This window comes from Pithys albifrons, chromosome 2 (assembly GCF_047495875.1).
Source record: "Pithys albifrons albifrons isolate INPA30051 chromosome 2, PitAlb_v1, whole genome shotgun sequence".
Classification (NCBI taxonomy): Eukaryota; Metazoa; Chordata; class Aves; order Passeriformes; family Thamnophilidae; genus Pithys; species Pithys albifrons.
The window spans coordinates 96,934,528-96,959,569 of record NC_092459.1 but is presented as its reverse complement, the minus strand read 5'-3'; the positions used below and the strand labels follow the sequence as shown (position 1 = coordinate 96,959,569).

At 40.0% G+C, this 25,042-nt stretch overlaps 2 protein-coding genes across 3 annotated transcripts in view; one reads left to right on the top strand and one right to left on the bottom strand.

The window, feature by feature from the left end:
- The window catches only part of SPATA17 (spermatogenesis associated 17), a 104,840-nt gene extending 89,600 nt beyond the window's left edge, over positions 1 to 15,240 (bottom strand). Inside the window, exons 1-3 of the mRNA XM_071548050.1 lie at positions 15,143 to 15,240; positions 9,423 to 9,512; positions 6,025 to 6,106 (exon numbers count right to left, since the gene is read on the bottom strand). Of these exons, the coding sequence (XP_071404151.1) occupies positions 6,025 to 6,106; positions 9,423 to 9,512; positions 15,143 to 15,210 (240 nt within the window). The 5' untranslated portion in view covers positions 15,211 to 15,240. The remainder of the gene's footprint in view (positions 1 to 6,024; positions 6,107 to 9,422; positions 9,513 to 15,142) is intronic.
- A 191-nt stretch (positions 15,241 to 15,431) lies between these two features.
- The window catches only part of GPATCH2 (G-patch domain containing 2), a 127,531-nt gene continuing 117,920 nt past the window's right edge, over positions 15,432 to 25,042 (top strand). The window contains exon 1 of one of the 2 annotated variants that reach the window (XM_071578920.1): positions 15,432 to 15,695. In XM_071578920.1, coding sequence (XP_071435021.1) covers positions 15,640 to 15,695 — 56 coding nt within the window. In that variant the 5' untranslated portion in view covers positions 15,432 to 15,639. The remainder of the gene's footprint in view (positions 15,696 to 25,042) is intronic. The other variant, XM_071578911.1, reaches the window with a different exon arrangement.

Here is a 25,042-nt window from a genome sequence, read left to right as displayed (position 1 = left end):
CAAAGAAATGCTGTCTTCAGTCGAAATCGTTCAAGGATACGGATGCAGTGATGGAGCAAAATTGTGCCTTCCAACCATCTGTACTAAATGTTATGTACTTAGCTGCCTCCCGAGTAATCGCTGGGAATTTTGTTTCATTTAATATTCATTTTAACATCATAAAATCATAAATACAATGATACCATGTTACAGTGAATCCCCTGATATAGAAAACATTTCCTGAAGTCCTGGTTTCCTACCAATAAAGTAGAATTCCTCTCATAGTGAACGAATCCCCTATTATACTAAGCAATCACTTGGCAGCATAGGTTATTTTAATGGATACATCACTTTAAACTAAGCTTTCACATCTGTTCCGCCCTCTAATTACAAATGCAAAATGAACATAATTCACAATTGTATCATAAAAAGTAAAATATAAGTACTTTGAATGCAAGAGTATGTCCTTTATTTAGCACAACATGCAGCTTTTATGTGTTTCTCATGTTTTAGACACAAATCAAAGGCAAAAGTGCTTTCCCCTGATATAGTGATTTTCTCCCCCATGGCAAACGGGAATTCACTATAAAAGGGTTTCACTGTAATTAGTGTTATTTGAATTGCCTAGTCTGATCCAAAGCAAATTGTCTGTGGAGAGCAGCAGGACTGGATTATTTATCAACAGTCTGGGCAATTAAGAAACAGTTGGCTGCAATATGTTATTTACAAATGAACACAATGATGCTACTTCATTTTAAATTCTCTTTCTTCATTACATTAAGCAAGGCATAATTCCTGCAGTTTAATTAAGGTGCATTTTAAATGCTCACTTCAATATCATACCAATCTACTAATAATGGAAACAGTAAAAAAGATATTTCTCTATGTGAAAGAAAATTGCAGGATTGTTAAATTTTAAAAAGTTTCACGTATATATGTGATGTATACATACACACACACGTATTCGTCTACAAATATACACTTGAGGGAAAATCTGCCCCAAAGGTACAAATTAGAATAAATAGTGGACAGTGTCTTTCCTCTTTAGTCTCCATAAATGTTTACTAAGGGATACTAACAAAGGAATTAAATAATGTTTGCCAGATTTAAGTATATGCCTAAAAGGTTGTATTAAATTGATAAAATTTTGGTTTGCAGCTCATCTGTTCTTTCTTTGGAAGGGAACATAAGAGTCGACAAATTATCAAATAGATAGAGTACATTTTAATGGAAGTCCCTAATCTTAAAAATGTTCATCAGATTTATGTCCATCAATGCTTAAACAAAACAATCATATATTTTTGTTTATTCTTCCCATATTTGAAGGCTGTGAGCACTTACATTTGAATGCATTCTATTTCACTGAAGAACCTAAACTGGAGACCTAACAAGATTAATGCTTTTGATGCCATCAATGCTGAAAGACAGTGGGACCGTTTTCCCTCTGACCTTGGCACAGTAATAAAGAACTTTGTCTAGCATTTACAGAGATAGTCAATGGCAACTACAGTCCTCACTTGCACACCTCACTAAGGTGTGAGAAATCCAGGCCTTTACCACCACTTAAAACAGTCACTCACAATAAAATGGAAGTTACACGTTCCTGCTTTTACTGAAAAATTGCTTTAAATCACAAGTCATCCAAATGCAGAATCGCTCACACAACTGTCTTACAATCTTACTCTTCTACCAAAGGCTATAGGCTGTGTCAGCATCCAGGTTCTTTTGCAAATAGATTTGCCCTCTGTTTTCTAATCCTTATTAGAAAGTTTTGCTATTACTAGTGATGGAGAATGTGGTTCTTCCCTGTTCACAAAAGCAGAGTCCTAATTTAGTGCTTCAGCCCAAGTCTACATATATGTGCTTTCCTAGTAAACAAAAGTTTCTTTCCTGAACTGGGTCCTGCTTGTCCAGAAGACTCTTATGCTTAAGTGGAATTTCCGGCCTTTCAGCGTGTGCCCCTTGGATTGCCTCCCATTTTTTCACTGAGTGCCAATTTAAAGGTGACACTACCAGGTTAAATCTCTAGGGAAAATGATCTTGCCATCCCATCTACATGTACCACTTCCACTTCTGAATCATGAAGTCTTTGTATGTGATATTACTACATAGGTCTTCCGAACAGCTTACATGAAGCATGTTTCCAAAATATATTTGGAGACTGTTGCACTACTTTCTCCTTTTGTATTTAAAAACATGTTTGGGGATCACCTACAAATGTGACCTGATTCAGATTGATGTCTTCTTTTGGTTTAAACAGTTAATATGAAATGACAAATTCAAAGGAGATGCAGAAATCTCATTGAGATTGAGATGAAGGTTGAAAGATGGTCTAAATTGGGGTGTTGTTGTTTTGGGGGTTTGTTGGGGATTTTTTGTAGAGCAAATAGGGATTTACCTAATTCCTATTGTACTGGAACTATTTAAAAATGGTTGCTGAGATTCAGCTAAACTATTTAGGGAGGTGTTAAACTATATTACATAAAATACTCACTTTTCTCAACTGTATCTCCTTTCAAAGTAAGCTAAAAATATGGCCATCATGCATGCCAACTTCATACAACAAAAAAATGTTTCAAATGCCCTGCTTAAACAAGAGTGACTATTTGAATTTGGGAAATACAGAAATAAAGAAAAAATGATGTACAGTTTGATTCATGTTCCGGTGTTTGCCTGGTTTTAAAATTCATACTTTCCTGCAGGTCATGCAAAACTTTCAATATCCAATACAATGAATGTTATCCAATACAATTAAGTTATTAAGAAAATTGTAGGAGAGCAGTTCTTAATTTTAGCTTGAGATTAATTAGGAAACAAAGCTTTACACCAAAGCACCTATGGTAAGAATTGAAAGGCACATACTTTAATTATATAAATACCATCAATAGGTGATGCATTTTTTTTACTAAATGTATTTTAACAATCAAAGTAAGAGGCACTAGAGGAGTAGCAAATGAAATACTAGTAGTGATGCACATATGGACAGCCAATCTGATGAGCCTCAGCCTTTGTTATTTTCCGCATCAGTACCACTCACATTTCACAATTTTGAATATAATCATTAAAATGATTTATTATCAAGCAATCATGGGTATTTTGTGCATATGCTTTGCCTTGTTTTCTGGCAGCAGATACCAATCCAATCACTATCAGCAGACAAATTTTAAAGTGACCAGTGTATTTAAGGACTATCATGTCAAATGTATCATTGTGTTTCATAGTCATTACAACTGTTATTAACAAGAGTTCATTTCAAACATTTACTGATCCTTTAACTTGAACTTTATGTTAAGATGCTGAGAAAGTGTTGGGGTTTTTTATGTATTACAAATTCAGCCATCAATTGAGTCAAGATAACATAACAACAAATATAAAGCATTAACTTGAACTTTATATTTGAGTGCACCCCATAACACACAATACTGAATATAGCAGTCTAAAGGGAGTAAAAGATGCCTCTATCTTTTATTTTAGGGCTTTCAGGTTAGCTGCCAATCAGGCTGTCCTATTTAGTCTCCTACAACCAAAGAGATGGCAAGCACAAAATGAAGTATTTGAGGGGGAAACGTGGTTTTCTATGCTGATTGCTGTAGAATTTGTAAGCTTTCTGATGAGATTCTCTTTCTCTAGAGCTCTGGCTAGCACTGGGTAAGTAGTGGAATCCAGAAACTAGATGAATTTATGGCCTCATTTAGAATATGTGTACAAAGTGTGGGCTGGCAGAATTTTTTGTCCTGCATTATTCCACAGACTTCAGATTTGGCAAGAGCTTGCCCATTATGCCTATTTGAAGAACTAAATATGAACCAGGCTTTATTAATTAAAGATTTTTTTATTTTCCTTTTCAGACATATATTTCCAGAATGGAAAGATGAGGGGGATTTATGATGTTAGCTCTCTCTCAGCTTCCTCACTACAGGAAATCTATGCTAATTTGAGAGGCTGTCTATCTTAAAATGTAAATGTGAGAGTGTTTTTTAAGAAGAGAGGGCAAAAAAAGGCAGAGCAAAGAAATGAGGTAAAAGACCTCTGGTTTCACAGATATATGGAACAACTGAGGTTGGCTCCAAACCATTGGTCAAAGCAGGGATTAGAGAAAGTTGTGCGGGGCCTTGTGCAGTGGGGGTTTTGAGTATCTCCAAGGGTAGAGACTCTACAAGAACAGCTTGCACAACCTGGGCAACCCCTTCCAGTATCTCAGCACCCACACAGTAAAAAAAGTTGTTTCATATCTTCAAGTGGAATTTCTTGTGTTTCAGTTTGTGCCCACTGCCTCTCTTCCTGTCACTAGGAGCCAATTCCAAATGCCATTGCAGGCTGGCTCTCTGGGAAGAATTATCTTGCCATCTCACCTACAGGACACCACTCAGAACAATGAAAGGGGCAATAAGCATGATGGTGATATATTCAATTTGTATCTTATCTGGGCACCACTGTTCTTACAACCATTACATATAAATTTAAGTCTCTGAAGTAAAGTAATTCTATTTAAAATAGAAACTGATTACTATCAACAAAAAAAATAGCATTTGACCATGAATGGCCAATAGAAAGCTCCTTACTATCTGGGAGAGATTGAAAATTTTGTAAAATGGCCACCATCAGAACTTAGTCCTGATTAAGCCCTCTTAAAAAGCTAATGATCAGATGCCAAAAATGACATGCTCCTTATTCTCATCTTGTAAAACACAGAAATGCATAAATCACCTTGTTTCTGGAGTGAAATTCATTCCTCTATAATGTTTTAACTGTGAAAAAATTTAGAACTTGAGGGAACACTATGAGACAACTTCAACATTGCCTGGAGCGTATCTATAAGGATTTGTCTATTTTCCTCCTAACAACATGAAGCAGAGGCAGTTCCACAGCATCTTTTGGCAGTATCTGTCAATGTTTCATATGAAGTTGAATTCTTCTCTCCCTTTTTTCAGATCCCTTCTCTTCATTAACAAATTTTAAGATACATTATAGTGTCTCTCTTCTACAGAAGCTTTTCTAGATTAAACAAATCTTCCCTAAACTCAGGAACAATATTCAGCTGAAATTCCTTCTTTCTTTTCAAAAGAGAACCCAATCCAACCATGCAGCTATCTGCTCTGTATTCAAGAATCAGTTTTAGAAGATGATGGAAAACCACAGCAGGAAAGGATGGCTCATAATTTATTAGTTAAGCCAGATTGTACATTGGAAGACAGAAAATCTTTAAATAGGTTACTGATAGACTTGGGGCACAAATAGACAATCTGTCAGGGACCTGACTCCTGCTGCCTGAAAACATAGTTTAACAGAGGGTGTGAACTTTGGTCTGTAATATAGCTCTTTTTTTTCTTTTTCTTGAGTTGCCTGTTTTGACTGAAACACAACAATTTAACAAAATTAATCTAGAATAAATGACTAACAAGTTTAAAACTATTGTAAAATATTGGTATATATTGATAAATTAGTAAACCACATATTAAAACCTTAATTTTTTTATGTTAAAAGCAAAGTAACTCCTTCTTAATCTCCTAAACTTGTTCATAGAGGTTTTAGCTTGTGTGCTATGATACACTTTTGCTATCTTTAGGTCTGTCAGGGGAATCAGATTGACTGTGATCTGCTGTGTGCCTTAAGGCAAAACCTCAAATACTTGAAGGTTCATTAAGTAAGAAATTTAAACCATTAAAACATAAAACAGCAATGCGTAGACACATTGGCTCATTTTATTTTCAAAATTAAAAGTTCTGCCAGGAAAAAAAAAAAAGGCATCTTGTAAAGCTCCAATCCTGCAATTACCATCATGAGGGCAGGCTTCTGCATGAGCAGGTCTCATTGATGGTTTGGGGACTAATACTGCAGAGCTGCAAACACTTAAACACTGACTTAACTTGACTGTTATGAGTAGGCTTACTGAAATTAATGGTGCTTTTCATGATAGTAAAGTTAAGTACGTGTCTGTGTGTATAAAGGATCAAGTTTCGGCTTTTTAATTTCATGATGAATGAATGAATTATTCATATGTATTCTACAAATAACCAAACAAAATTTTAAAAAGCAGTTTTCTACCTTCACCATTTGCCTGAAGTGTTTTCTGCATTGATAACCTCTCCACCACTTCTGTATCAAAATCACCATTTCACTCAGATGTCTGAAATGAAATACATTAACAAAAAAAAATTTTTGAGACTTCCTAATGAAACTTTTTTTTTCTTAACATATAGTGCATTGTCCATACTCATTCCAAACAGATGACTACTACAAACATACTTTATACACATCCATTTATCCATACATCCATATATCCATATGCACACATACACACTAACAGACCATTACATACATATATTTATACATACACACAGAGTTTTGGTTTTGGAAAAAATGTGTTACTGTAAACTTGCCTGTACACTATTTTGGTTATCACTAAAAAAGTTTAATGAAATAGCCTTACAAATGTAATTTGCATAAAAGATTATTTTATTTTCATTGATGGTTTTAACCAACACATCTGACCAGTTCAGAATTTTTTATGCCACAGGCGCATTTTCATAGCTTTACAATTTTCAAATACTTGACACAACCCACTGATATCTGGAATTTTGAGACATCTTATTCACTTTTAGATACCTTATTCACTTTTATAAAATTACACCTGGTTTAATTGTGAGTAAATATTTACTTTGCCCTTATTTTATATATATATATATATAATTATGCTACTGAAAATTTCGTAACTGGTGTCTCACACTCATTTTTCTAGAAAATAATGCAATCATTACTTTAGGATTGTCTCGAAAAACACTGTATAGAGGATCATTCATATCACCTAACTATGAACATCAAACTTACAAACTTTGAAGTCCACTCAGTGGAGGCAGTCTTAGGGTAATTCAGAACATTGAGAACTGGCTACATTGAGCCTGTGCTTTTTAGTCAGAGAGAATCACAGAATAACAGAAGCATCGAAGTTGGAAGAAACCTTTAAGATCGTCCAGGCCAACTGTCAACCCAGCACCACCATAATCACCCCTAAGCCATATCCCCAAATGCCACATCCAGACACCTCTCGTACATTTCCAGAGATGGTGACTCCACTTGCGCTAGTTATTCCAAAGCCTATTTACACTTTGATTTTTTTTTTCTAAAAAATCTAATCTGAACCTCCTCTGGTGCAACTTAAGGCCATTTCCTCTCATCTTTTCAGTTGAGACTTGGCAGAAGAGATCAATCCCCACCTCACTTCAGCCTCCTTTCAGGCAGTTGTAGAGAGAAATGAGGTCCTCCCCGAGCCTCTTCTTCTCCAGACTAAAGACCCTCCGCTCCCTCAACCACTCCTCATAGGACTTGTGCTCCAGAACCTTCACTAGCTCTGTTGCCCTTCTCTGGACATGCTCCAGAGCCTCAGTGTCTTTCTTGTGATGAGGGGCCAAGAGCTGAACACAGTACACGAGGTATGGCTTCACCAAGGCCAAGTACAGGGGGGCAATCTCTCCCCTAATTCTGCTGGCCACAGTATTGATACAGGCCAAGTACCAAGAGGACACTGAGCAAGATCAGCCTGTACCAAGTTGCAGAGAAAATCCTCTTCTACACTTCACTGAGATTTAGTTCTTATATTGGTCATTACTAAATACAAATGTGCATGTGGAAGAACATCTTCCTATAGAATAGGTTGGTAAAGACACTTGTTTTTTACTTTCTTCTGTTGTTACTCATGGGCTGGAAACAAAGGGTCACTAATCAAGCTTTGTAGGTGCTTTTTGACATTGATTCCTTGGAGGATTGAAATATCACGTCTGTTTGTCTGCTGAATGCTTGCCTGTGACAGCTGCATCCTGTGACAACAAATTTGAACCAGAAACGGGAAAAAAATTACTTGTGCTTTTTTGAGCAAGTGCACAAAATGACTGTAGTCTATCTTTCTATGAGGAAAATACTGACTATTAAATAATTAATGCTATTTAACCGAATAATTATTTAGGTTTGATACAGTCTGTTTGGATGATACATAATGACTTGCAAGAGGCAAGAGGTCAAACTAGAAGATATAACAATCCCTCTCCCTCATGGCTCTAATTTTTATGAAGACAGAGAAATCTGAGCACATGAGTTTGACGAGTAGGGCTTATGATCAAAAAAAAATGGAGAAGGGCTTTCTGGGAGAAAGGACCAACCATAGAGTTTTCAAGAAATTTGTACCAACATCATAAAATCATTAAGGTTGGAAAAGACCTCCAAGATCAAGTTCAATGTTGATATGGCATTTTACAGAATGAAGATCTCTGACTTCTAAATGGACAAAATTATGTAAAGAAAGATTTTTTTTTTAAATCACCTGGTTCAATTCAGCAGTAGACCTTAATTTCTACAATAAGTCGGATTGCCATACACTCACTAGACAATTTTTCTGTAACAACAACAGTAAGAGAGCAGTGCCACAGAAAGGGACCTGAGGGTCCTGGTCGACACAAATTGAATATGAGTCAGCAGTGTCCTGACAGCCAGGAGGGCCAATCATGTCCTGGGGGGGCATCAGGCGCAGCATCGCCAGTTGGTCAAGGGAGGGGATTGTCCCACTCTGGTCTGCACTGAGGTGGCCTCACCTTGAATATTGTGTGAAGTTTTGGGCACCACAGTACCAGAAAGATAAGAAGCTATTGGAGAGTGTCCAAAGGAGAGTTATGAAGATGGTGAAGGGCCTTGAGGGGAATCTGTAGGAGAAGCAACTGAGGTCACTTGGTCTGTTCAGCCTGGAGAAGAGGAGACTGAGGGGAGACCTCATAACAGTCTACAGCTTCCCCATGAGAGGAAGACGAGGGGCAGATACTGATCTCTTCTTTGTGGTGACCAGTGACAAGACACAAGGGAATGGCCTGAAGTGGTCTCAGGAGAGGTTTAGATTGGATTGTAGGAAAAGGGTTTTCACCCAGGGCATGGTTGGGCATTGGAACAGGCTCCCCAGGGAAGTGGTTACAGCACCGAGCCTGACAAAGTTCAGAAGTGTTTGGACAATGTTGTCAGGCACATGGCGTGACTCTTGGGGTGTCCTGTGCAGGGCCAGGAGTGGACTTGGACGATCCTTTTGGGTCCCTTCCAGCTCAGGATATTCTAAGATTCCATAAGAAAAGTCTCTGAATCAACATAACTGAGGGACATCTGGTTGTTTTGTTTCTTTTCCAGTCATGACAAGATTTCTTAAACAATATCATGTATCTATTTTGAAGGCAGATTATTTCCACGCTACTTATTAGCATCATGCCTTTTTAACTATATACAGGTCTGAAAATCAAAATTACTATTTTTTACAATGCCACAGAATATATTTCATTCTGTTGAAAAGCTGAATGATGTTTCTTGGTTTTTTTTCCAAATGTTCTCATTTTATTAAAATCAAGTAGTACCATAAGAAATGTTGAGGAAAAATTCAAGGCTGAAACATGGATTAAGATAGACTAATACACTACCTCAGATAGGCTCGGACTCTCCATCCTCGAAACCAGCTCTGGATTTTGACAGCGGCTTTGTACTTTATTTTTCTGTCTTCATCTATAGATCTGAAAAATAAAAGCAGTAATAATTATCAACATAATAGAACCAAAGCAAAAAAATTACTCGAAATAGGTTTTATTGTTGCAGTTTGGGATCCTTTTAACTAGGTTTTTCACTTTTTACTTCTATACAATTCAGTGGTAGTATGAAAGTAACAAAGAGTATTGCAACTCATAGAGGATGTTGTTTTGGGAGAGTGTATTTCTTAATGCTCATACAATACTGAATGTACATGTCAGCATGTCAAGTGGACTTTTCCATTGTAGCTGAAATATGTGGTTAATTATAATCAGAACTACGGGGCAGTCCCGTGGTGTAATGGAGAGCACTCTGGACTCTGAATCCCAAGGACCTGAGTTCCAGTCTCAGTGGGGACCGTCCCCTGGCAGTTCAATGCCTCCCTGCCATCCCATCCCGTCACATCTCGGATGCTCAGCAGGGTCAGCCCTGGTTAGTACTGGGTGCTGTGACAGTCCCGAGGACTTCACTGTCACTGTCCAAGCTCGCTCAGCCGTGGCAAATGGACCTCAGGACTTAAACGGTGGGGCCAGTTCTGTGCACGCTGTGCCTCACCTAAAAAATCCACTGTGCAGGCTGGAAGGGCACCCACATGGGGAGAGCCCTGCCCAAATCTGTGTTCGCGAAGTCTGGCCATAAATACATTATTAGAACTGAATTATAATAAAAATCATGTAACTATGCATAAAATTGTATACTACATGAATGTTATATAAATTCACTGCAGTCAGTACTATAATCAGAAGCATGTATAAAGTATAAAATCCAGTTCAAACATGTTGTCTTTTGATTGATATAAAATATCAATAGCATCATGTAGCAGGGTGGGTTCTATGGTTGCTGGAAAAGTGAGGCTGAGCACCGTTAAGAGTTCAGAAAAACAATATCTTTATTAACAGAGGTGGCCAAATATCAGGAATCCAAAGAGAAGGGAGAGAGGAGTAAATATTGTACTTGCAAATATTCCTCGCTTACCCAAGGATTACTCATGGAGGTTGTCTTACCAGCTCAGGACACTCCCCCAAAGGCAGGGACTACATCTTCTAGGCATTGGCAGACAGCAGATGTCCCCCCTGTCCCTTTTGAGAAACAAACCATACCCAGAGCATGAGTCCTCTCACCTTTATTGAGCCTGCTGGTGACATGTACCTGGGAAGGTGTGGCCAGCACCGCCCAGGCAGAGGTCTCAGGCTCTGCCCTCTTTCGTCCTCCTCGCTCCCTCCTTCAACTGTCCTCCAAAGACTGTCAACCAATAGGAGAGACCCAAATAACTTTAGTTTATGCAAACTTTGTCTTCAAGGACAAAGCTTTCACTCTATCAGCTTTTGTTCCTTGGAACTTGGCAGGAAAAGAATAAATCTTTCACAGGTGGCATGAGCAAAAACACAGACCAAAATGTCAACACTATGAATTCCCGATACACGTCAATGATGGTGACAGATACACTTGTCTGTAGGATTTTTTTAATGAATATGAGCTGACCTTAGCAGGGTGAAAATAGAGGATTTAGACATTTTAGCTAGTTTCTTAGGAAGGAATTTAAAGAAGAGAAATATGTAAAAGAGGTGACCAAAGGAAAGTGAGATACAAATATAAGTTTATACTATTTTAACAATGAAAACATAGGAAAGAAACTGGGTGTGGGATTTTCCAAACTTTAGGAGGCCTGGAACACCAGAAAAAAAAGGTCTTAGTGTGGCTTAAAAGGAAGCTGAAACTTGGAAACAAATTGGGTTAGTAATTTAAAGAGATTGTGAAGGGATGACTTAAAATCTTTTATATAGAAATATAGTAGTCAATGAGTCCTGAAAGAACTTTACACAATGGGAATTCAAAGACACAGATTTTGGAGATGATGTAGATATGAAACTGGCAGCATATTGACAGGCAAGGAAGGAGTAAAAAGAAACAACACAATTACAAAATATGCTAGGGTTGCGGCATTGATTAATATAAATGCTAGAGAAAGTAATGAAAAAGGGAGGATACAGAGAAGGATGAAGGATTTGAATACATGAGAAGAAAGATTACCTAGAAAGAGATATTGGTGAAACAGCAGAAGATGCAAGACAGATATAGGGGAGAATTGATAACTTCAAGGAGATTTTCAAGAACCATTAGATGTCAAAGCTTTGTGTCAAATGACATAGTTCAAGGCCATGCACAAGAGGGAGAGAAACACATGAAGTACAAGTAAAAGGAGCTCATCAGAAAGACTGAAAAGAATTCCAAGAGGTAGTCACATTCTCTCTGTGACTATCTACTAGGAGAATGGTGTTTGTGACAAAGCTAAAAGTCATGTAAGGAAAACTGAATCTAAAAGAGATTAAAGAAATACATTAACTTGGAACAGACTTTTCAGAGAGTTCAGGAAGAAATCATTACCACTATGAGTTTCAATGCTGAGGGGTAGAACTTAGCTACGAGATCACCTCTAGATTTTACTTACTTTTTGTTTGCTTCAAGTCTTTGAACTTAAAATTATATTTTAATTTTCATGGATTTTTTTTGTAATTTCACTTTTACTACGAACATATTTACCAAATACTTTAATTTGTTACACCTGATACAAAATAACAATTATGCTACTATTAGATAGTTTTCTTAATTACCAGGTATTAGTTAGCTCTCCTAACAAAGTTTTGTGTAAACATTAATTGCTGCAGTAAATATCAACAAGATTATTTTTAACTGATAAATTTGGATTATCCTTATCATATTTTTTGAGAAATGAAATGCAGATTTACTACCAGAGATCAAGAAACATTAGTTCCACTCATATCATCTGGTGCAGCATGTGCTCTCAAATCACATTAAGTGGGCACAAATTTTCAATGTCATCTGACAGACATCAGACCTTCTCAACACCTGAAAACTCTGGGGAACAAGCTTTTTTACCTGAGACCACAAAATAAAAAGTTTTCAAAGCTGACTAGAGAGCTTCCTTGTTCCTTTCTTGTGCAGCTTCCTAGACTTCGTAGGAAGCAGACACCTTCTGAACCCTTTTACCTAGAGGTAAATGATTTAGATTAGTGGGGTAGGAGTGATTTGGCCCTGGACGGGCAGCCACAATTACAGCCTGGAAATGAAGGGGATGTGGGACTGGCTGTGTCAGAGGTGGCAGCTCCAAAACCAGTCCTACCCACTTGACAATGGCAACAGTCTGATTCTGGAAGAGCAGAAGCCTTCTCTGCTACTCCCTGTTAGGTTTTTTCAGTTGGCTTTCTGAACTGCCTGGCCACGGCAGTATTGCAGTCTTTGCAAAATTTATCGAAGCAGACTAACAACAGACTTGTTTTTCTCACAAGGTAGTTCCACAAACCATTTCAACTGCCCTTGCCAGCAGAAGTGGTTTAAGGTAAAAGTTTTTCAGGCAGTTATTTGCCCTTTTGATCAGACTGCATAGTTGTCATAATGTTTGAATTAACCTTAACAGGTACTTCTCAAAGACTTTACTGAGAGTAAAAAAGGTCAGCACTTGACATACAGATGCTACAGTAAATAAAAGTAGGTTCTTGAGTGAGTAAACTGATAAAATTGTGTAACATTTAATACAGTGCACTAATGGATCCTGTATAATCTAATGCTTATGCCAACAGGGTATTTCTCAAAGTGCAGGCTTATGGTATTTTTGCATTGTGACATCATTGGGCAAGTCCTTCCCTAGAAAGGGCTTTCCCTAAAAAGCCAGTTTAGGACACCTCATATCTCTCACATAAACAAAGTTCTGCATAAAGCATGACAGGAATGTTATTAAGATCAGAAAAATATTATTAAGACTAGTTGCTGAGCTGGACTGTTTGAATCCTCTCATTTAAATTCTCAGCTGCAAATATGAATTTTGAGAAGTAGATTGGAAAGCCCTGCCAAAAAAACAAATCCCCAAACATCAAGCATGCTGCCCTCCAATGGATTTCCAAGTCTGGCTCAGACTGCTCTTTCTAACCTGAAATATGTGAAATACAAGCACAGTCTCCTGTAACTGATGTTTGTTTAGTGAACTGCTGTGTGTACAGACACATGAGTATGAGTGAATGTTCAGGGAAAGAACAGGAAAACACAACACTTTACACCCAGGTAGGAATGGATCTCTGCATAAGTTTTAGCTATGTTCAGGAGCTTTGTTATCCATGCTAATGATGTTGTAATTGGATTCAAAAATTAGTTAATTCATTAATTAGTGAAGAAAAAAAATTAAACTACAACTATGCTAAACAAGACTTTTTTCCCTGTGTATTTGCATTCCACATATAGCAATAGCAACAATGCAGTTGAATTAAAGGGTTTACAGGATAAATCTACACAATACTAAAGTAGGTCTTAAAACATTTTATTTCCCAAAATTTGATCTGGGAAAAGTTGACCATCACCATGTTAACAGTAAGAAAACTTGGCAGCACAAACTGTCCCACTTGGTGAGAAGGGAAACAGGTGATCTGATCTGTCAGCCTGCTGCTCACTACGTGGGATATATTAGATCTTTAAGTAGAATAAACACCTCCTTAACTTGGTAGAAAATGACAAAGCACATCCCAGGTACTTAGGAACTCAAGTTGCATACTCTAATTTAGAAACAAAGCTGAGTTTTAAACAGTGTGGATAACAACTCGCTCAGAAGCTGGGAGGATTCTCTATCAATTAACTTTAAAAAAACAAAAATAAAAACTAGAAAAAGTAGTGCCTTGCAAAAGGCCAAGAGTCCAGGCACCAGTGCATGAGCCCAGGACTGGTGTGCGGCATCCTGGGGTCGGTGTGAGGGATCCTCAGGGAACAACACCGGTGTGAGAGAATCCTGGGGCAGCACTGGGGAAAGGGGGCTGGCTCCCACAGTGGGAGAAGACTGGAATTGCAAGGCTCAACGCCTTTTAGGAGTTTCCAGAGGCTCCTTTCCTCTCAAAATTAGCAGGAGGGGCACAGGAAAAGCGGAACACCTTAAAGACACTGTGCTGCTGTCATCAGGTCTCCTCAGACCGCTCTGGCAATATCTGGGAACAAGGAGGTGGGTTGGTGCTCTTGGAAGGGATTTTAAAGCAAATCAGAATCACAGAATGGATCAGGTTGTAAAGGGAGAGCAGTGGGTTATCTGGCCCAACCTCCTTGCTTAAGCAAGCTCGTCCTAGAGCACATGGCACAGGGATGTGTCCGGACGGTTCTGGAATGTTCCCAGTGAGGGAGACTCTGCAACTTCTCTCCAGTGTGCTGTCACTCCCACAGTGAAGAAATTCTTCCTCATATTCAGGTGGAACTTCCTGTGCATCAGTTTGTGCCCGTTGCCTCTTGTCCTATTGCTTGGCACCTCCAAGTAGAGCCTGGATCCATCCTGTTGACACCCTCCTTTCAGACTCCTATAGACATTGACGACGTCCCCTCTCAGTCGTCTCTTCTCGAGGCTGAACATGCCCAGCCCCTCTGCCTTTCCTCGAAAGAGAGATGCTCCAGACCCTTGATCACCTTCTCCAGGAGCTGAATGTCTCTCCTGTGCTGGCGAGCGCAGAACGGGGCGGTTTCCAGAGGGGCTGCCGCCACCTCGTTGCTGGCGGGGAGCGGGGCTGTCCCGCCCTCCCCAGCCCAGCATGAGGACGTGTGTCCCGCCCCACCACCGGCACGACCCGGGTACCTGTGCACAAGGAAATACTCGTCCCGCAGCTCCGACAGCCGCTGCTGCAGCCGGGCCAGGGCGGCCATGCTCGCTCCGTGCTCCCGCCCTCCCGACGCCGCTGCCGCCATGGCAACGGGACGGTCGCACCGCACTGGGCGCGGGGGTGGCTCAGCCCGGGGAGCCCCGCGGGCAGGGACCGGGACCGCTCCGCGGGCAGCGGGAGCGCCGCGGGACCGCACCGGAGCCGCGACGGGAGCGCTGGAGGAGACGCGGCGCCCCTGGGCAGCGGCCGGGAGAGGGAGGGGGAGAGGCGAGGTGGTCGTGCCCGGCTTCCTCCGGAGCGGCGGCGGCGGCTTCCGGGCCCGCATCATGGGGGACTGAGGAGCAGCGCCGGCCCCGCGCCCTCCCGCCCGGCCCGAGCCCGCCTGGCCCCGGCCCCCGCCCGGCCCCTCGGCACAGTCTCTGCGAAGTGGCGCCAGCCTCCCCGGGGAGCGGCCGGGCGAGGCGCCGGGTTCATGTTCCGGGTCGCCGAACCCACCCCGACCCGAGCTCAGGCGGCGAGGCAGAGCTGGTAAGCCCGGACCGGGGGCACACGTGTCCGCCCGCGGGAGGGGCTCGGTGGCGGCATCTCCGCGCCGCGTGTGGGCCTCGGGCACCTGCGGGCCGGTGGTGCCGCGCTCCGGCCCGGCCTCCCTGGTGCTGCCGCTGGGGCGGCGGGGATGGAGGTGGCGGGGCCCGCCCGTGGCCCGGGGAGGAGCGGCCCGAGGTCCCGCAGGTGCCACGGGTACGTCCCGGCGGCGCGACGCGTTTAGGAGCGAGCAGGAGGCGGGGGGAGAAATCTCCACGCCTTGCTGGAAAAGGACAGCAGGCAAACGATAAGTGTAAACTTTTGTCCCAGGCTTAGTGAGGTTTTCCCGTGTGTTTGGGTTTTTCTATCAGTGGTGGGCTCTCTAAGGCCTAAAGCCCTTGCAGCGTGTACCGCTGGGCATCCAGTGACCCGCGTTTGTTATCGGAAGGGTTTTATTGCAAACCAAGAATCAACAAGTGCTGCTGTAGCCACTGAGCAGGGGAAGCGTGGGTAGTTCTCTTGCAATAAAGTTCACAGATTTACTGGTTTATGTATAGGGACCCCAAGGGCCACATTGCTTTAATTGTGAATGGGGAAAACCGAGTAACAGAATAGAAAATATCACTTCTGTTAATAGGCTATGGAGGTATAAATTCTGGTAGTGGAAAGACTTGATAGAAGCAAGGTGTCCCAAATAACCAGCTGTAAAACCTTTCAGTTTCTTCCTGAAATGTTATGCATCTTGTGATATGTTAGGTGTCAACTGGTGTGTGTAGCTTGTCATTCATTTCACTTTTATTAATGAAAGCAAGGAGGACTGTGGGATTTTTGAATGTGTGTGTGTGTTTTCTTGATAATTTGAGGCCTTAAGCCTTTTTTAGAATCCATGTTACATATACAGATACCTGCTGGTAGATTTCCCAGATCTGAAGTAGGTTTTCTTTCATTTTTTTTTTTCCATTTCTTTTTCGGGGATGGGGAAGAAGAAGAAGGAAAGGCTTAGCACTTGTTTTCTTACACAGAAAACTCCTTTTCTCCTCCACTTTTGCTGATACCACCAGTTGTTTGGAGTTTTTTCCTGTGGGTATTTTTATGGCTTCTTCACATTGAGAAAACTTTCAAAGGGGGATTTTATTTGCTCTGATATACTTATTGACTAGAAGAAGCTCACCATTATTGTTAGGCATTCAAATTTGCCTGGTGTAAATACAACTGAACTTCTGTTGGGGTCATTCAGAACATTTTAGAGGATGAGGTATACTCTAGTGGCACAAATATTTTTATTTGAGTTGTAATGCAGTAGAAACATTGCCTAAGACATTCTAAACATGTGTCTGTACTCTGAGAATGTTTTCAGTAAATATGACCGGTCATTTGTCTTTGAATTCTACTGTTTTGTGTCCAAATAAAGTAATTTAGTTCCAGAGGCTTTTAAAAGTCTTCAGCAACATGAGGTGTAGGCACAGTCTTCTTTAATTGTCTTCAGACAGTAGTGATTTTGCTTGTGCAAATACACTACCCAGAGGAATTCTAATACAGAGAAAAATATTGAAAATTGTCTATAACACTCTTAGTTTAGCAGCTCTGAAAGAAGATCTGTTAAAAATCTGACTACTCCTCAGAGCTGCTCTCCTATTCTTATACATAAGTCATTTCAGAAGTTGTCTATTAAAGGAGGCCCATTTGAGTGCTATGCATGAAAAAACTTTTTTCAGTGTCTAATACTTGATGTACAAAATTAGGAACTTGTGCTTTCTTGAAACATTAAGACCCTAAAGTGCTGAGTAGGTTCAGAACAACCACAAAGTAATATTGTAAAGCTGCTCCAAAACCCAATGTTTTTCATTGAAGTTGTGAATACATGTGGCAATTTAGGAATAGTTTGCATTTTGGGTACTTATTTGGCACTCTAATAATGACTATGGTGCTGTAGCATATTACCACCATGTGACGTCATGTAATTCTGCACCTTGACAAATAATTAATGAAGTCATACTTCTGAAAAGGGCAAGCATATCAGTAAATGCCAGCAATGGGATTGCAAGAATTGCTCCCTCTTATGATAAATTGCTCCAAATCTCATTTCTGGCTGACCAATTCATTTGTGTTAGAGCCTTGTTAAATGTAGTTCATGTCAGCATCTTCTAACTATATGGCATTGCTCCGTACTAAACACTTTTTCACTGTTAAATGTTAGTAGACTGATAGTATTTATTGTTGTGCCTTTTTCGATAAGCAGCAGTTGTAGAAAAGTCAGATATCCTTACTGCAAGTGAGCCTGGCCCTTATTTATAGGGGAATCAGCAGCATACTCCATTATAAAATGCCATCATTGCTCAAATACTTGTTATTGTATAGGAGAGAATCACAAAATCACAGAATGGAGCAGGTTGGAAGGGACCATGGTGAGTCATCTGGTCCAACCTCCCTGCTCAAGCAGAGTTATCCTGGAGCACATGGCACAGGGTTGTGTCCAGATTCTTGAATATCCCCAGTGACGGACACTCCACACCCTCTCTGAGCAATCTGATCCAGTGTTCGGTCACCTGCACAGTGAAGAAATTCTTCCTCATACTGAGATGGACCTTCCTGTGCATCAGTTTGTACTGTGCCTGTTGCCTCTTGTCCTATTGCTTGTCCCCACCAAGAAGAGCCTGGCTTTGTCCTCTTGACACCCTTCCTTCAGATACTTAGAGACATTGGTGAGGTCCCCTCTTACTTATCACTGCTTGAGGCTGAACAGGCCCATCTCTCTCAACCTTTCCTCACAAGAGAGATGTTCCAGTCCCTTGATCATCTTTGTACCCCTCCGCTGGACCCTCTCCGGGATCTCCCATGTCTGTCCTGTCCTGAGGAGCCTAGAACTGGACACAGCACTCCAAACAGATTTGCCAGGGCTGAGTATAGCGGCAGGATCACCTCTCTTGACCTGCTGGCAATGCTCTTCCTAATGCACCCCAGGATACCATTGGCCTCTTGTCCACAAAGGCACACTGGACAGCTCATGGACACTGCTGGCTCATGGACAGCTTGTTGTCTACCAGGACCCAACATCCTGCTCCATGGAGCTGCTTCCCAGCAGTTTGGTTCCCAGCCTTAGTGGTGCACAAGTGTAAGGAAGCTCTAGTTGTCTGAAGAAATTTCTCTAATACAGAGATGATGCCAAGAATTCATGTGTAGTGTGTGATTGGAGGAATAACATTTTGGTAGTAATTGTATGCAGTTAAATACATGGGAGCTGTTTATTCGATATAGAAAAAATTCATAGACATTTTCAGCAAGTGTAGTAACTATGTCTTAATGGAGGAACAATGACTTTCATGAATTTTAATTTTTTCAAAATCCTATATATTCGTTATTTTCTGAACTGATTTACATACATACATAATGAACTGCAAAAAAAGAGCACTGGCATACCTTGAAGATGAAAACTATCCTAGGACTTGGGGTTTGTTTTTCCTTTTTCAGATGCAGATGTGCTCCAACACAGTATTCTGGTTTGCCTCAAGAATCCTCAGCTTTTATAACTATCCACATTATCTTATACGAAAGTCAAAGCTATTTTATTTCTGTAAGTCTCCTGATACTGTCGCATTTTTAAATTTTATAGTATGAAAATTACATTTCTATGAGGCTTCTTCAGTCTGTGTGTCAGATTTACTTTGAATGTGTTGCCCCACTGCATTGGCTCTTGGTCTTTATAGGAGGCAGGATCTCAGAAGTGGGAGTGTGGAGATTCTTGGTACTGAGCTGTTGTGCTCTGCAGCAGTGGTCCATGTGGGGTGGAGGGGATGAAATACATTGTGGTCATGGTGTAGCTTTGCATACCTGGTTGTCCATCAGACAATGCCTAAGGACATAAATAGGTGTGGATGTGGAACTGCATATTTTGTCCACATCATAGGATGGCTTTTTAATGACAGATGAGTTTAAATCATATAGGCACAATTTCTTTTTCTGGTCGTAGAATCATTAAGGTTGGAAAAGACCTCTGAGGTAGAGTCCAGCTGTTAACCCAGCATTGCTGTGTTCACCACTAAACCATGACCCCAAGTGCCACATCCACACCATTTTTTGAGCACTTGCGGATGGCGTTTCCACCACTTCCCTGGGCAGCCTGTTCCAATGTCTGATCATCCTTTCAGTGAAGAAATTCTTCCTAATGTCTCATGTAAACCTCCCTTGGTGCAACCTGAGACTGTTTTCTTCTGTCTTGATACCTGTTACCTGGGGCAAGAGAACCATAGCCTTCCACAGAACATAGGTTTGTCAGTTCTTCCCAATCTACCATAGTCTCTTGCTAGCTTTTAAATAATTTTAAGTCAGTTGTGTTGCTTCATTTTTCTTCCCCCTTCACGTATCCCAAGAACATGGTAGTTCTCTTTTTTTGGATCCCTAAGTTCTTCAGGCAAAGCAGTGAGATTTATCATGTTCTGCTACCTCCCAAATACTTACACCTCTTCAATCCAAATTTCTGTTGCACTCATTAATAAAGCAGAGATTGTAAAACTAATGTTTCTAAGGCTTTGAGGAAATAACTTCTGAGGTGGAGAAATGGGATTCAAGTTAGTAGCTGTCTGAAGATAAAAAGTACACTGTGAGTACACCTGTGTTACAAGACATCAGAAAATCCATATGGGAAAAGATTATAAGAAGTTGGGGTTTATAATCCCATTGTTGAAGGCACTATTTGATTTTTCTTGTACTTTTAGCTTGTGATCAAGGTGGGTTGTGAAGGAAGCAAAACTCAAGGTTCTTTTCAGAACTGATGAGGCACAGATACAGCATAAATTTAGCTGCAGGAAGCACCAGACCTATTTAACAGGAAAAGGTGTAGAATTAAAAAGTAAATGTAAATGGTTTGGTAAGAGATAGCCCTCCATAAGAGTTGTGCCCCATATTAATTTCCCCGTCAGTGTGTGTGTGTTTAATATTTTGTGAGCAGTGAGAGCTCCACATTGTTATATTTTTTAGGTGGGAAGTGAACACAAATGATACTTAGTTTTCAGTGAAAAAGTAAGTGCCATTATTTCCCTTAGGATTTTCAATTTGAATATTAATGCTGAACAGAAGCTGTGTGGTCTGTTTTGGAGCAGGTGAAAGCAGTTCTGCTGTCTCCTGCAAATGGTACTTACACTCTGTTCTGGTAAGGGTTTGGGAAAAAATGGATCAGCCTTTGGTGAACTACATTAAAGTTGCTTCAGATAAATGTAAAGGTCAGTGTAGGCAAACTAGATTTTCTTGTAGTAAAGTAGAATCTTCTCCTAGTGAGGACATTACAGTTTATTGCTAGCTGTGGGCTGTTGCTGTAAGAGCATTTTTATAACCTTATGTGAGTTATACTCAACTGTGGCTCATCCTAATATTTTATGTACCTCAATATGTTGTTCTACATTCATTGTTACAACCTTTGAAATTTCTTGTCTTAGTGAATACTGTTGATACTTACTAGGAATGTCTTTAATACTTGTAGTTATTTTTCAACTTGTTTCAAATGCAAATATTTTTGTTACAGTACCATCTGCAGTGATGATTAAAATTGCTTCATAGGTTTGGAATACAAGCTTGCCAGCTGGTTGTGAACAATGGAGAAAGTTTCAAAACTAAGTTTGTCTGATAAATAATGCTATAATAGAAATATGCTCCTGAGTTTTGGAGATAGGTTTCAGATTAACTGTTCTATGTGGTTGCTGCTGCATTTTTTTTTCCTTTTTTCTTCAATTATAGTAGGAGAAATGAGAGCAGGAACAAAATTAAGCAAAAGAGACCTTTTTGGGCTTTTCAGGAGAATAGATTTTAAAGTGGATCACTGACATGTTGAAAGGGAAATGTGAATAAAAAGCTGAAGTGATTTGTGACTGTATTCTCAGTGTATTTCAAAGGAGCTTGCACTGTCCCTGACTGATCAAGTAATTCTCATAGTTTTCCTAAGGAAACATGTTAAATTATTATAATATTGATTTGTCCTATCTGCCTAAAACGTAACGTAACTATGATAGTTTCATTATACATTGGACCATTGCTGCAATTCTTAGGGTAAATAAGATTGTTTCCCTGTACAAATCTTAATTCAGGAGACTCGATATTCAATTGAAAAGTATAATTTCAGAAGTGCATAATATTCAAAGTCATAGTCTACTGGAAATTAAATCCTTTTACGGCTTAGGGCCGTTTAAGAATCTTGTTATCCCTTTACTTCAAAAACTCTTAAAGGTGTTCACTTTCATCTTTTGATCTGGCACTCTTTGTATTGACAGTATTTGGGGAAGAATTCAAGGCAAGTTTCATTCAGGTACAATAACTAGAGCTGGATATATTGTGTTTGATCTTGGAACACTTTTGGAGCTAAGGCAACTTTACCACCATACTTCTGCCATTATCTGGAGTAAATTGGTATGTCAACTCAATGACTTTTGTGATACAGTTACTAATCATGGACTATGGTGCAAGATGTTGGGGTCACTATCTTTTTCCCTTTTGCTTTATGCTGGAGGGGCACTGGTAGAATGGGCTGCAAGAGACTTATGTAAGGTAGTTCCAATTCTGGCAGGCTAGCAGAAACCTGTTCATTTTGAGAGCTAAATCTAGGATTAAGCCAACTAGTTAATTTTTTGGTGCATCTCCACTTCTATCAGTTTGCCGTGGATGCAAAAGTCTGTGGCAGAAAGGCTGGACAGGCAGCTGGGGGAATTCATGTTTCAAATTACCCCAAATGTGATGGAGTTTGTCTGTTCAAGCATAACAGCCCCTGTGATGCAAGTGCAGAAGTCTTAGAAAACCCCTTAAATCTCAGTGCCCTCTCATTTCTGATACGTGCACCTGCAAGGACCCATCTCTTCCTGTGGGTTTAATAGCAAAGCTAAAGGGGCGAGTTGTGGGCATACGCTGTGGATCATGGGGGCTCAAACAAAGGAGGCAAACCTCATAGATTTCACATAAAAAGACAGTTCATTTAGTTACTCCATGGAAAAAGGGAAAACCAGAAAAAAGCCTCTAACCAAACTTTAATTACACAATATATAATCCCAAATCCCACCTATGGTCACATCCCATTGGTTGAATAGCCATGTCCATATACTTTACTACAGCTTCTAATTGGATGCTACTCTTGTGCAGATGTTTCTTCTCTCCCGTGAGAAAGCTCTGCTCCCCAAATTCCTTCTCATGGGCAACTTGACCCAGAAACCTCTCCTTCTCACTTTGTTTAGATCAACCTGCAAGATTTTCTTCCAGGACTAATTAAAACTGCCAAAGTTCTCATCCCTGCACCAACTTCTAGGCCTCTGACAATGTCAGAGGCTTTTCTCAACAATCCTACAGTGAGTGTCCTCCCCATTGTGCAGTTACAGCTACTGAGAAACATCTATTCAAGCATCATGTGTATGTTGCTGCCACACAAGCAAGAAAACCCAAGCAAAAATCAAACACCTCCCTCTCCACCCAAACTCTCTGCAGTAACTGAAACTTTGAAAAATCAAAGAAAGCATTAGTTTTACATCATGTTGCTGTCACATCAAGAAGTAATTTCTAGGCTAATTGGCTTCCACTTTCCTCTCTCTGAACTTTCAGAAAATCGTTACTTCATTTGAAATGCTTTTCCTACTATGTTACTTCTATTGCTTCTGAGAGGTATTTTTATGTGATTAAGGATGTTCTGATTCTTGTGGACCAAGTGGGTTATGGAGAAGTGTAACATTCTTCCAGAGCTGTCTCACCACTTACAAGACAATATGAGAATTCTGCTGTACTAAAAGCCAGAGAAAACGTTAAGTTAGGAGGGAGTAATATGACTAGAGATTACAGCAGAACAGAAAAAGAGGTATGGGAAATAAATGCAAGTGGCACTGTAGTTTCAAGAATTCAAAATAAGCTTGGGTTTCTGCCTCTTTCTGTGCTTTTATTGGTCTTGCAATTGAAATGGTTAAAGTAAGTATTTCTGAAAATGGTTTAAAAAGAGAATATACGATTTCTTTAGGTAAGCTATTTCATGACCAGCTTGGATTTCTTCTTAAATGTGTTCTTCGGTTCCCGTGTTAATATTTAAAATTCTTGTACTGTATGGTCATGACTGTCCATTCATCCATCACCACTAAGTACCTTTAACATTGGAGTTTGTGGTAAATGACAGAGGGAAGCTGCGTGCTGTGTGTTAAGATTTTCTCCACATCTACAATACTGCTGGGTATAGGTAGAAAACTTTAATTCCACCATCACTTTATATTCTAAAAAAAATGTGAAAAGTCTTGCTCTTAAATTCCCTATATGTAATTTCTGAGTGTCTTCCATGTGTATCAGTTGGTGTAATGTAGTAGAGAGCATGAACATTATTGTCTGCTTTACCTCAGCAAGGGGTCATCTGTTGCTTTGATGTGAGAGTCTAAATGTTGTTTTGGAGAAGGTTCACAGCCTTCAGAGAAGGATTAGAGTTCACCAACAAGCATTTCATGTTTTCATAATTATGTTCATGTCATGCATTGGTGAACTTACTGAAGCACAGTGAGTTAAAGACATGCTAAATGCTCGTGAAATTTGAGGAGGAAGGAGTAAAACATTCAAAAGGGATGAGGCCGTAATCACACTGTGTGTGTTTATGGGATGTTTTTCCTCATGCAAGAATGTGATTCCATTGATGTAAGTGCCTACATGTGGTAGGAAACTTTGCATTTGACACTCTAGAGTTATCTGTAGCAGAGTATTCTCCAAACTTAATATACCTTCACTGAATCAGTACTTTAAAAAAGTCAAACAGAAATCAGCCATTTGGAAAGACAGAATTAGTCGCCATTAAGAACAAGGTCATATTGTCAAAGAATTGCCATCTTAACTTCATTCTGGCATTTAGACAGCATCAAGAGATAATTATCCTTAAAATATTTTATCATAATGAAAACTGTTAAATAGAAGTCCTTAATGTACTATCAAGAAAGAATATTTTTTATTCCATTTCCCATTCATAGTTTAAAATGTGCTCCTGACCTGCAGTTAGAGAGAATTCCACTCTTGCCATGTGGAATCTCTGAAAATCATGAAAGTGTGACTGAGTTAAAATTGAAACCAAACAACAATAGTGAGGCCAGAAACAATGGGGGAGCAGCCTGCCTGCCTCTCCTTTCCAAGACAGATATTTGGAAAGATTTCTTTTAAAAGAAATGTGTGCTGGTGTGTTGCAGATTGCAGGGGATGGTTGGTGAGGTTTTGTCTCTTGACAGAAATAGAATAATCTTTACAGAATAGACAATGACTACCTTACCTGAAGTGACAGAAATTATTTTGTCAAATAAAATTGTTATAGTTTATGCTTAACACTTCATATTCATTTGTTGTTTTCTTGTGTGTTTCTTTTCCCCTTG